Source organism: Chiloscyllium plagiosum, unplaced genomic scaffold, assembly GCF_037043375.1.
Source record: "Chiloscyllium plagiosum isolate Xiang-an unplaced genomic scaffold, Cpla_swu_hap1 HiC_scaffold_3, whole genome shotgun sequence".
Classification (NCBI taxonomy): domain Eukaryota; kingdom Metazoa; phylum Chordata; class Chondrichthyes; order Orectolobiformes; family Hemiscylliidae; genus Chiloscyllium; species Chiloscyllium plagiosum.
In genome coordinates, this window is record NW_028270141.1 from 44,912,879 (window position 1) to 44,926,625 (window position 13,747).

Sequence of the window (13,747 nt, forward strand, 5' to 3'; positions counted from 1 at the left end):
TACTTAAATCTGTGTGCTTTTGTTCTTGCTCCTTCCACCAATGAGAACAGTTTTGCTGTACCCACTCTCTTCTAACCATTTTTGATTTTGAATAATTCTAATAAATCTGCTTTTAGTCTTCTGTTATTGTCAACAGCAAAATTTGGTCTCTCTTAGTTTATTTCAAGAAGTAGTTGTTTCTGACATTGCTCATTATGTACCTCTAATTACCCCGATGGTGTGCTGCTTTCTTGTATTGATGGAGGTGTTGGTCATACTCACATACTATTTGTACATCCTGTTCACCTTCTGAGTATTTGAAATAAATCCCTAATGGTAATGGAACACACACAACTTGCTGATGTCATGATTAATCTATAGGGCTGTAAACAGTATGTTTTTCAAGTATTAAAATATGGAAAGGTGTTTTTAATTTTAGCATTTGCTCTTCTTGCTATATTTTGAAGTTTGATTTAGAGCTTAAAATATTCAGTTTTTAGCATTAGATCATTTGTACAAAATTCAGTTTACATTACAAATAAGCTCTGTTTGAAAAAAACTTCAAATTAAAAATACTCCATGTCTTCATGAAAACAAATATTTGTATCTGTAGGTTATTTGCAAATATCTGTTGAGCACAGAATTCACTGACCATTTTACTGAGAAGAGATTTATCACTGAAATCCGAAGCTATGCTGCAGAACTTATTTTAACAGGTATTTCATCTAAATTTTATTCATTTCAACCACAATTTCCTCAGAACCTGGCCCTGAATTGTTCATTTCTCCTCTAACTGAAACAGAAGCTCTGAGGTTTTTTTTTGTAGCTATCATTTATAAATGCCTGTTTTAACCTGAAGTTTACTGTGCTGGGGGCAGCAGACAATATTGTTGGGCAAAGAGAGACATGTTAACTTTCACTGAAGTGTTTTTATCAAGCACATTCAGGGACTCATAGCCCAAATGCCCAAAATGCATCTCAGTGTGCATTGTGCGCCATACTGTTGAAATCTTTGATCTGATTCGCAGATTCCAGGAGGTGATGAGAAATTGCAGTAATCTCCATGTGCCAAACATGACTTGGAATGGCATTCTTATGGTGTCCATGTCTGTGTCTCTCATAACTACAATTAGTGTAAGGGTGTATTTCACTGTTGATTGAACCTTGATGCGAGCGACTGGTCCAATAGTCTTGTTCATGTTAAAGAAATGAATCATATCATCCTGAGGATAATAAGCACGTTATTGTAGAATTCCACCATATTCTGACTCTCATCATCTGTTCTAAATATAGGTGCCATAAAATATAATGAGGTCCTCTCAGTGGATATGCAGAAAAATGCATTGGCTGCTTTAACTCGGCTTGGTGCTATGGAGAAAATGAAGATGTACGTATCAAAAAACACTTGGTGCGCTCTCGGACTTCTCAGTCAAAACATACTTCTCAAAAGTAGTTTGGTCACTCCTGTGTCCATTGTGAGGAACTGTTTTGATACGATTGATTTTATCTTTTATAGAGCTAATGGGAATGTCTATAAGGTGAACAAGCAGAGTGTCACGAGGGTAGCAAACATGTTGGGTAAGGATGTCCATTCCTTTCTTTGCACACCAGAGGACTTTGTGATTTCAATCTCAATTTGTATAACAGTAATGTTTTAATTTAGAATTTCATGTGTTTCCAGGTGTACTTGTAGCAATATATACATGGGAGCAGGCATTTGTTATTTAGCCTCTCAAATCAGTTTTTCCATTCAGCGAGATCATACATAATCTGAATGATCCAACTCCATGGAGCTACTTTCATCTCAAACTCCATAAAACCCTCAGATAACTAAAATCTGCCTGTCTCTCAGTTAAATTAACAATTAATCCAGTATCAGTTAACTTGCAGTAAAGAATTCCAAACATCTCTAATTTTTGAGTGGTGAAGTACTTCCTAATTTATTTTCTGATTTGTAGATTGTCACCTAGTCTTAATCTCCTCAACCAGTTACTATCTAACTTAATATTGGAATCTTGAAATCTTTGATCAAATCATCCTTTAATATTTTTAATTCCAACGTAAGAAATTTATATAATATTTCCTTGTACCTTATGTTGAAGCCCAGGTAAAATTTTGCAAAATATGCGTTACTCTCCATCATAAGCCAATACATCTTTTCCAAGGTATGGTGAAAACTGTGTCCACTACTCTAGTCAAACCACAACTTTGCAAAGCTGAAGCACGTGAAGTAGAACTTAGTCACAGAGATGTACGACAAGTAAACAGACCTGTCGGTCCAACTTATCCATGCCGACCAGATATCCTAAATTAATCTTGTCCCATTTGCCGGAACTTGACAGTCTTTTAAATATTGTAATTGTTCCACCGGTTCCTCTGGCAGCTCATTCCATACACGCACCTCCCTTTGCACAAAGAAGTTGCCTCTTAGGTCCCTTTTAAATTTTTCCCCTCTTACCCTAAACCAATGCCTGCTGTCCCACCCCAGGAAAAAGACCTTGCCTATTTCCCCTATCCATGCCCTCATGATTTTATAAACCACTGTAAGGTCACCCCTTAGCCTCCAATGCTCCAGGGAAAACAGCCCCAGCCTACTCAGCCTTTCCAATAGCTCAAACCCTCCAACCCTGGCAACATGCTTGTAAATCTTTTCTAAATCCTTTCATGTTTCACAATATTCTTCCTATAGAAGGGAGATCAGAATTACATGCAGTATACCAAAAGTGACCTAACAATGTCTGATACAGCTACAACATGACCTTCCAACTCCTATACTCAATGCTCTTACTGAGATCATACATAATCTGAATGATCCAACTCCATGGATAAAGGAAAGCATACCAAACACCTTCACTGTCCTATTTACCTGCGATTCCACTTTCAAGGAACTATGAACCTGCACTCCAAGGTCTCTTTGTTCAGCAACACTCCCCAGGACCTTACCATTAAGTGTATAAGTCCTGCCCTGATTGTCTTTACAAAATGCAGCACCTCACATTTATCTAAATTAAACTCATCTGCCACTCCTCAGTCCATTGGCCCATCTGATCAAGATCCCTTTGTATGCTGAGGTAACCTCCTTCGCTGTCCATTACATCTCCAATTTTGGTGTCATCTACAAACTTACTAACTATACCTCCTATGTTCACATCCAAATCATTCATATAAATGATGATCCAGTACCAAACCTTGTGGCACACCACTGGTCACAGGTGTTCAGTCTGAAAAGCAACCTTCCACTACCATCCTCTGACTTCTACCTTCGAGTCAGTTCTGTATCTAAATGGCTACTCCTCCCTGTATTCCACGCACTCTAACCTTGCTAACCAGTGTACCATTAGGAACCTTGTTGAACAATACTGACGTCCATACAGATCACATCCACTGCTCTGCCCTCATCAATCCTCTTTGTTACTTCAAAAATCTTAGTCAAGTGTGTGAGATATGATTTCCCAAGCACAAAGCCATGTTAACTTTCCCTAATCAGTCCTTGCTTTTCCAAATACCTATAAATCCTGTCCTTCAGGATTCCCTCCATTAACTTGCCCACCACCGATGTCAGACTCACTAGTCTATAGTTCCCTTACCACCTTTCTTGAATAGTGGCATCATGTTAGCCAACTTGTAGTCTTCCATCACCTCACCTCTGACTATTGATGATACAAATATCTCAACAAGGGGCCAAGCAATCACTTCCCTAGCTTCCCACAGAGTTCTATGGTATACCTGATCAGGTCCTGGGGATTTATCCACGTTTATGCATTTTATCCAGCACCACCACCTCCTGTAATATGGGCATTTTTCAAGATGTCATCATCTATTTCCTCAATTCCACATCTCCGTAGTAAACACTGATGCAAAGTACTCATTTACTATCTCCCCCACCTCCTGCAGTTCCATACATAGGCTGCCTTGCTGATCTTTGAGGGATCCTATTCTCATCCTAGTTACCCTTTTGTCCTTAATGTATTTATAAAATCCCTTCTTACCCTATTTGCCAAAGCTCTCTCATGTCCCCTTTTTACCGTCCTGATTTCCCTCTTAAGTACAGAACAACTTTGGTTATCCGAACATCAATTATCCGAATTTCAGATTATCTGAACAAGACCTCAGGATCCCATGAAAATGTTATTAAATTTAATAAAAGCACGGCGAGACCAGGCAGCTTGGGCTGGCGGTGGGAGCAGAAACACGGACGCCACACGGGAACATTGTTCCTGCTATTGCGGTCACTACGGGAACCCTGTTCCTGCTATTGCGGTCGCCACGGGAACCCTGTTCCTGCTATTGTAGTCGCCACAGGAACCCTGATCAGTTATCCGATCAAAATACTCCCCACCAGTCTTTGGATAATCAAGGTTGTACTGTATATTCCTACTGCCTTCATACTCTCCTAATGATTCTCTTGATCACCGTCTATACCTGAAATATGCTTCCTTCTTTTTCTTAACCAAAACCTCAATTTCTTTAATCATGCAGCACTCCCTGCACCTACCAGTCTTGCCTTTCACCCTAACAGGAACATACTATCTCTGGACTTCCGTTATCTCATTTTGGAAGGCTTTCCATTTTCCAGCCATCCATTTACCTGCGAACATCTGCCCCAATTAACTTTTGACAGTTTCATTAGAATCATAGAAGCCCTACAATATGGAAACAGGCCTTTTAGCCCAACAAGTCCACACCAACCCTCCAAACAGTAACCCACCCATTCATCTGCCCTATTACTCTTCATTTCCCCTGACAAATGCACCTTACCTACACATCCTATGGGCAATTACCATTGCCAATTCACCTAACCTGCATATCTTTGGACTGTGGGAGGAAATTGGAGCACCCGGAGGAAACCCATGCAGACACGGGGAGAATGTGCAAAGAACAGAACCTGGGTCCCTGGTGCTGAGAGGCAGCAGTGCTAACCACTGAGCCACCTTGCCACCTTATTCTTGCTTAGTATTGTCAAATTTGCCTTCCTCCAATTTAGAATGTTAACTTTTAAATCTGGTCTATCCTTTTCCATCACTATTTTAAAACTAATAGAATTGTGGTCGCTGGCCCCAAGGTGCTTCCCCACTGATACCTCAAGTCACTTGTTCTGCCTTATTTCACAAGAGTAGGTCAAGTTTTGCACTTTCTGTAGTAGAAATGTCCACAGACTGAATCAGGAAAGTTTCTTGTATACACTTAACAAATTCCTCTTCATCTCAACCCTTAACACTATGGTAGTCCCAGTCTATGTTTGGAAAGTTAAAATCCCCTACCATTGCCACCCAATGATTCTTACAGATAACCAAAATCACCTTACAAATTTGTTTATCAATTTCCCGCTGACTATTTTCAACATATGATGGATTGTTCATTGGACTAAAGGCTGTTTTAGCCTTTTTCAGAGTTTTTGAGCAGAAGCAGGTCATGCAATGTTTATTTTGTCCTGTTAAGTGTAATGTTTAGCACACCTGAACTCTTCCCCAAATTGTAACAAACTATAGGCTTCAGGTTAGAAATTGCAGGTGTACAGACACATATTATACATGGGTTTAAAATCTGGTTACAGTGCAATCTCTAATAACATGTATGGGGGAATAGTTCCATGATCCATCTCTCTAAATATTGTCAGTGCAGAGTTCCTTTAAACATGGGAATTCACCCTTATTCATTACTTCAATCCATGAACATTTTGTAGTTTTAATTTGAAAATAAGTTGGCTAGTGCAGGCACAGTGAGCTTTCTATGATTCTAAATGGTCTCCTGTGCTGAATGATTTTGAAGTTATTTGGAACACCTTCTAACTGTGGTTTTATTTGCAGTGCCCATGGCTCCAATAAAACATGCTACTGTGGCCAGGCTTTGAATCCAGATATCTTGCAGTTCCTGAGGAAGCTATACCTACATTCTGCTAGTGGCAGATAGAATTTGTTTTTATATTTTGAATATGTGAAACCCAGGCACTGAGCTGATTGGAAAGAAATGGTACAGGAAATGGAGCAGGTCCAGGGTCAGGAAATGCTAATCTGTTTCGAACAGCTAAAAATCTCTAACAATGAATTCTTAGTGCTTATGTTTTGAATTGCTTTCACCTAAGGTGTCTTCATTGTTTTTTTTATAAAAACAAGTATGCAAGTGGAGATTTTGTTACATGTAAATATTAATGTAGCCATACCAGGACTGAAATTTGTTCTTAGCTGAAATGTTCAGTTAAAAGTCCAAACAAGCCTGAATGAAAGAGTTTAGAGATCAGTTTCTCAAGACTAATCAGATAGTACTGTTTCTATTTAAGGTTCTTTGAACATTTATGGGGCCATTGCTGGAGATATCTTTGGGATGTAGTTACGGTTGTGGGCAAAAATGTTCCTAATGGCACTTCCTGAAAACAGCCAAAATAAAATGATAAAACCTGCTCTCAACAGAGAATTCCTGAGCAAAGTCGCCTCAGAACCACAGTTCATCATATTCCAGTTCAGATTTGCTCCATAAAATTACACTAATGATGATTTGCTTGATACAGCAGATGCTGCAGTTTTCACATTGGTTGCATTATTAAAAGTCCATTGGAAATTAGAACATCAAAGAGTAAAATTCTCTTTTGTACTCCATACAGGAGACAACAGAAACTTTTGTAATGTACAAACAGCTAAGACTAGCTAGTTTAATCTAAGATTGCATCAGTAATTGGAAACCACTGTTGCATTGAGAATGTAACTAATCTTGGGACCCCATCTGTAAACAAGTAGAAGTCTCATTCTTCTTGTGGCAAATATCAGTCAAGGTACAAAAGGATTTTATTGCAAGCCACAGTTCCACTGCATATAACAAGACTCTTTGTAGCTTGTAAAAAAGCATTTTAATGTATGTGATATATGTTGAGACATCCTATGGATGGCATGTTTGATCAATTTACATGCAGGAAATTACTCCAGTAATGGAGTCCTGAAGTCAGGAATGTTGTGGAGACTGGGCAACTGTATGGTCACTCCAGAAGTTAGGAGTATGGTAATGTGGTCATTGTCAATTTGCTTGCTCCAGAAATATAGCTGTATGGTTGTTTCGTAAGTGGAAGGAATCATGTATTCACTCCAATAATTGGATCACTCCTAAAAAAAAACACCATGCGATCACTCCAGAACTGAGTACGATTACTTCAGCCATTGGATCAATCCTGATAAAGGGACATGTGATCACTCCGCAAGTGAGAGTCATCAGTTGGTTTTTATTTAGTTTGATTGAACATGTTGACATACCTCTGTGGCAGGCTGGTCTTGAAACTGAACCTTTTGGCCCAGAGGTAAGTTCAGATTACTCCAACATAGAATCACTCCTTCTATAGAGTCATATGATCACGGAAGATGAGAGATTATATGTTCATTTTAGGAACACTCCGAAATAGCGTCATGTAGTGAATCCACTGTGTTTGGGCAGAGACTAATGTTTGGATGGAGGCCATGTGATTCATGTGCTTTGCAGGCATCTTTCATGTAATAGAACTAAACCATCTGAGTGAGGAAAAGGCCATCTTTGTGGAAACCAATTTGTTAAAGGAACATTTTAAATATAGTTTTTGGGTACTTAAATTCTCAATAAATTAATAACTATATCAAACACTTGTGTTTTATTGATACTACAGTAACCTTGTGGATTTTATTTCCCTTGATTCAGGCCATTGTGCCTAAGCATAGGAACAGCATATAGATTTTGAGGTTTGGTATTTGTAGTTACACCTTAATTTTTGAGGCATTTTAGATACTTTAGCTCTTGAGTACCACCAATTCATAGTTTTGAAATAAAATACAGTTTAACAATAGTGCTCATCGAGATCCAACAGGTCTGTGGTCTTCCAGCTTGGCCATTCCATAGTCTCATTGTCCACAGCTGATTTCACAGATAACTTGAACAGAAGCTCCAGATTTAGATCACCTGGAATGTTAATGCAGAGAAGGCTAACTGGACAAACATGCCACTTGCTAGCTTGAGAATAGGGTTTGCTTTTTAAGTAACAAAGATAATGTATATAAACATATTTTGGATAACATGAACACTCTTTGTTCTACTTTTTCCCTTTTAAGAAAGATAAGGAACGGTTTCAAAAAGTGGTATACTGTAATTTTTTTAAAGTCCCAAGTATAAATAAAGATCTTTGCACTGATCAAAATAAGTAGATTATGAATACTAGAAATGGAGTATCTGCGTTGAAAAGATAGTTTTAAGTTACTACTTGACTTCATTTATGTGTACTTCTCATATTTCGTCTTTTTGATTTAATTTTGTGCCTGGTGATAATATTTTGCTTCACAGGATACTGAAACAGCACTGTCTTGTAATTTCAGCAAGTACACAGTAACTGACAACTTAGAATTAATTAGTTCATTTTATCACCAATTTTTTTGTACATTTGCCTGTCTTGCACAATTTTCTTTTTAAACTGTTAATCCTCAACAAATATGTGCAACCCAAGAAATCTGACTTGGCTGTGTTAGGCCGGGCTGGACACTGAAACCCATGTTGCAGTGTAATAGCAATTGGCAAATGTCATTCCGCTGTGATCTCATTAAATTAATCACAATGTAACTCATTGCCACAGACTTAAATCTATGGCTGCATAACCTTTTGTAAAACTGCTATAAATAAAATTAACCATTAAAAACACTATTAAATGGTTTTTCCTCACATATCCTAATCACAGTATCAAAATATCAGTTTGCTTAAAACTGGTACAAAATGAAATGTAGCCACCAAGATTATATTTTATTTTAAATGTGTTAGTCTTTCATTGAAACATGAGCACACAAGGCTGTGGATTTTGTTTTTATAATAAAACATAAGTTTCTTACTCGAGAAATAAAAATAAAATAGCACTAAACTTCTACATAACCACAATTTGAAATATTTCAAAACATATAAAACAAAATCCCATCCTCAGAACCATCATATTAAAATTGCTCAAAAATCCGGAGAAATTCTTTCCCTCTCGAATCTGTAGGTTTGACTTCACTGTTTCTTCTGAGAGCTTTAAGGCCTTTTCCTTTACCATTCACAACTGAGAGTCTAGATATTCTCAGTCTCAACTTGCAGAATACTAACTAAACACTCCTGATCTGGAAGTCTCACATATTAAACTCTCACTGCAGTAACTTATTTCTTAACTGTATGAATCAATAACTGCTCTGAACAACCTCCTTTTTCTTAGACTACTTGATTCTGACCCCAGTCAGGTCTCTTTGAATTGCCCAAAATCCTTTGAATTAAATCAAAAATTAACTTGCTCATCCTAAACTCTAAGCTAAATGACAACGTTTTCTGACTCCAATTGTAAATCCCTGCAGTGTGACAAACTTCATTAACACTCCAAGAGGCACATACTGGTTTAAAATCATGACTCCAGAAAGACCAACCTCTTCACAAAAAGTAGTCCAACATTGATATACCATGAGTTTAAAATACAAACTCTTAAATTAAAAGTATAACATTTATAAATGTTTCAGCATAACTAACATAGTCAAACACAAAGTGAAATGTACTTGCATATATCAACCCATCCAAAGTGCTTTCTCCAAACCCATCACCACCAAAATGGCAATGCCCAATCTAGATGCAGTGAAGTTTAAGATGAAAGCAAAACTGAAGGTGAATCCTATCTCTAAACTTAATATAAGTATGGTATTTTAGTACAAAGTCACTTGCCACTACAGACTTGTTGAAATAATTTGCTGAAATGAAAGATGTGAAAGTTTTTCACCTTACACATGCCAGTACATGCGTAAACATGCCAAATTTCAAATGATTACAATATTGAGCAAAATCTTTGATATGTGTTGGATGACACCATAGGGTGAAATCTGGAGCCTGCTTTGACTCCATAAGGATGAGTAAAATGCTATAAGTTACTGAAAATCTGAAATTAAAACAAAAAAAAATGCTGCAAGTATTCAGCAGGTGAGCTCAGATCATCAACCTGAAATGTTAACTATTTTGCTCTGTACTGGTGCTGCCTGATTTGAGTACTACAGCATTTTCTGTTTATTCACTCCATAACATTTATCATACCTATTTCTGTTTAACAACTTGCTGCGAGTCTTCTAAAAATATTACATGGTTCTTCGGTTGCAACTTGAGACATCTTATTCATGGTATATTCAGAAGGAAAGCTTCTCATTTGTACAGTGGCATTTAAGAAATTATTTAACCTAAGACAAAATGTGGCACCAAACAATCATAGGTCAGTACAGAACCAGGCCATTCATCCCATCGAGTCAGCATCAGTTTTGTTGAAGAGCAGTCCAATTAATAGCATATCCTAACTCTTTTATTGTATCCCAGCAAGTATGTTCCAAATATTGTTATTTTTTGAGTTTTATGTATTAATTTAATTCTGGCCAGTCGAGTATTTCTGAATTTCATTGCTCAGCAACTAGACAACTTTTGTTGTCTAGGCCCTAAGTTCTGGAATTTCCTCCTTACACTCTTTGTGCTTCACTAGCTTATTTTGCTCCCTTAACATAGTCCTTAAAACCTACTTCTTTGTCCAAGCTTTTGGTCATCTGACCCAATTTCTTATGTGGAGATTGGATGAGGGGAAAGAAAGAGCTCCTTCATTTGAAAATCTATACAGCATACTTATACCAAGTGTTATAAATACAAAACCTAACCATCAACTTCTGGTTCAGATCCAGCTGCACATCACAAGGCCAAGTGCTCTCACATTTGGAGCAAATACTCCACCTCTCCCAATTTTGAGATACTGGCAATGCTTTTTTAAAAAAGAGTATTTTGAGAGCTGTGCAATGAGAAAGCTATGTATAGAAAACTTGTAAAGCAATATTTCACCTGGATCCTTATTTGGTAAATGAGTCATATGCAGCACAAATTGCATCCAATTATGGTTTGTTTACTTTCCAAACATGTGAATATTGTATTGACTAACAGGAAACAGAGGTGAGAATGAATAGGTAATTTTCAGGTTGGCAAACTATAACTGATGAGGGCCTAGACATCAACCACTTACAATCTTGGATGAAGGGACTGACTTTATCAGATTTGCTTGTGATGTAATGTGTCTGTAGAATAATGCAAACCAGTTAAGCATGTAGGCAAAACTTTGGCAATTTAATGTGTAAAAATGAAAGGCTGCTCTCTCACAACAAGATTAGAAGAAAATATTATTTAATTGTAGAGTTTGTTTCTAGAAGACCTGGTGATTTACAGGGGTCAGGTACAAACATTCAGTTTCATTTTACTAAGTTTCCATTGACCCCTTTTTTTTTGTTAATATTCATTTAAAAGAGTAGAAAGATCTGGTCTCCTTGAGCATGAATCAAAGCATGCAGGTACAATGATTAGTAAGGCAAATGAAAAGTTGGCCAGTATTGATTCAAGAAGAAAAGTTATGGGCAGTCGTGGTATATTTCTGGATTAGAATCTAGAACCCCAGGTTAATAGAATCATAGAACTTTACAGTACAGAAGGAAATCATTTGACCCATCATGCGTACTGGTTTCTGAAGGAGCTAGCCACCCAGTCCCATTCTCTTGCCCTATATCCGTAGCCCTCTAAATTCATAATTTTCAATGTGCATCTAGCGCTCTCCGGAAACCTCTTATTAAATATGCCTCCACCACTCTACCAGGCAATGCATTCTAAAACCTAACAACTGAGTAAAAATGTTTCTCCTCATCTCCCTCCTAGCTGTCTTGTTGCCAATCTTGAAATTGTGACCCCCTAGTTACTGAATAACCAGCTAATGGAAACAGAATATCCTCTGTCAAAGTTGTTCATAATTTTTGAACACCTCAATAATGTCACCTCTTTATCATCCCTGCTCCAACAAGAATAAGTCAAATTTCTCTAATCTTCCTTGTATGTAAAATCCTCATTCCTGGTATCATTCTAGTAAATCTCCTTTCGTGGGTTTTAACATCCTTATATAAGGTGTCCAGAGCTAAACGCAATACACCAGATGTGGTCTGACCAATGATTTGCAGGGGTGTAGTATTGCTTCCTTGCTTTTGTACTCTGTCTAATTATAAAATCAAGAATCCTATAATCCAGGCCGAACATAATCTCAAACAAAACTAGTCCCAGCTGCTTACTCCTGACCCATATCCGTCTAAAACTTTCCTATTCATGTACTTGTGCAAATGTCTTTTAAATGTAATTGCACCCACATCCACCACTTTTCTTGAACCCGGAGGTGTCTCTACTCCTGTACTCCTCTCAAAGTTTGTTGAATGTCAGAAAAATCCATGTAGTTCTGCCATCCTCACCTGGTCTGGTCTACGTATGACTCCAGTCCCTCAGCAATATGGTTGCCTCTCAAGTGCTCTCTGAAATGGCTGAGTACGCCAGTCCATTATATCAGTCACTCTGAAGTCTCAACAAAGAAATGAAACTGAATGGACCACCTGGCAATGGTCTAGGCACCAGAAAAGACAACAGATGAAACAGCACTGTTGACTTTGCAAAGTCTTCCTTAGTAACATCTGGGGACTGTTGCCAAAACTGGGACAGCTGTCTCACAATCTAGTCAAGCAACTGCCTGATGTCATACTCAAAAAAATCATTTCACAATGTCCTAGACTCCATCTTCACCATCTTGTCCCACTAGTAGGTCAGCCCCAGCATGGTGGTATACAATCAGGAGGGAGTTTCTGGACTGCAGGAAGTCTGATGGCATCAGTTAAACGTGGACAAGGAAACCTCCTACAGTTATGACATCCCTTGTCTGATGAATCAGTACTCTTTCACATTGAACAACACTTGGAGGAACCACTGAGGGTGGCAAGGACATAAAATTACTCTGGTGGGAGACTTCAATATCTACCACTAAGAGTGGCTTGGCAGCAGTACTATTGATTGAGCTGCTAGATTGGATCTGCAGTAGGTGATAAGGGAACCAACAAGAATGAAAAACGTTCTTGATTTCAGCCTTAAAAATGTGCCAACTGCAAGTGCATCTGTCCATGACAGTATCAGTAAGAGTGACCACTGCACACTCCTTGTGGAGATGAAGTTCCATCTTCATGTTGAAAATACACTCCATCATGTATAGCACTGTCACTGTGCTAAATGGGACAGACTTTGAACAGATTGAGCAACTCAAGACTGGGAATCCACAAGGTGCTGTGGGCCATCAACAGCAGCAAAATTGTATTCAAACATAATCTGCAATCTCATGGCCCGGCTTATCCCCCACTCAACCATTGCTGTCAAGCCACAGGATCAACCCTGGAGAGTGCAGGAGGGCACACCAGGAACATCACAAGGCATTCCTAAAAATGAATTGTCAACCTGTTGAAACTACCAAAAAGGTCTATTGCATGCCAAACTGCATGAGTGATAGACAAAGCAAGTGTTAGACAAGAGCTAAGTGATCCCATGGCCAATGGACCAGATCTAAGCTCTACAGTACTGTGGATCCAGTACACAAAAAGCCAGACAAATCCAATCCAACCAACTACTGTTTCATCAGTCTAATCTCAATTATCAGTAAAGTGCTGGAATATATCATCAACAGTGCTATCAAACAGCACCTGCTCAGCAATAATTTGCTCAGTGATGCCCAGTTTGGGTTCCGCCAGGGCCACTCAGCTCTTGACCTCTTTACAACCTTGGTTCAAACATGGACTAAAGAGCTGAATGCCAAGGGTGAGGGGAGAGTGACAGTCCGTGATATGAAGGCCATATTCAACAGAGTGTGGCATCAAGGAATCCGAGCAAAACTGGAATCAATGGGTATCGGGGAGAAACTCTCCACTGATTGGAGTAATACCAGACACAC

At 38.4% G+C, this 13,747-nt stretch overlaps 1 protein-coding gene across 4 annotated transcripts in view; it reads left to right on the forward strand.

The window, feature by feature from the left end:
* gnpat (glyceronephosphate O-acyltransferase) overlaps nt 1–13,747 on the forward strand; it is a 67,948-nt gene that overhangs the window by 51,085 nt on the left and 3,116 nt on the right. For 3 of the 4 annotated variants that reach the window (XM_087978949.1, XM_087978934.1, XM_087978941.1), the window contains 3 exons: nt 593–695; nt 1,273–1,366; nt 1,496–1,557. In XM_087978949.1, the coding sequence (XP_087835075.1) occupies nt 593–695; nt 1,273–1,366; nt 1,496–1,557 (259 nt within the window). Of the gene's footprint in view, nt 1–592; nt 696–1,272; nt 1,367–1,495; nt 1,558–5,786; nt 8,620–13,747 lie in introns of those variants that run through there. The other variant, XM_043680846.2, reaches the window with a different exon arrangement.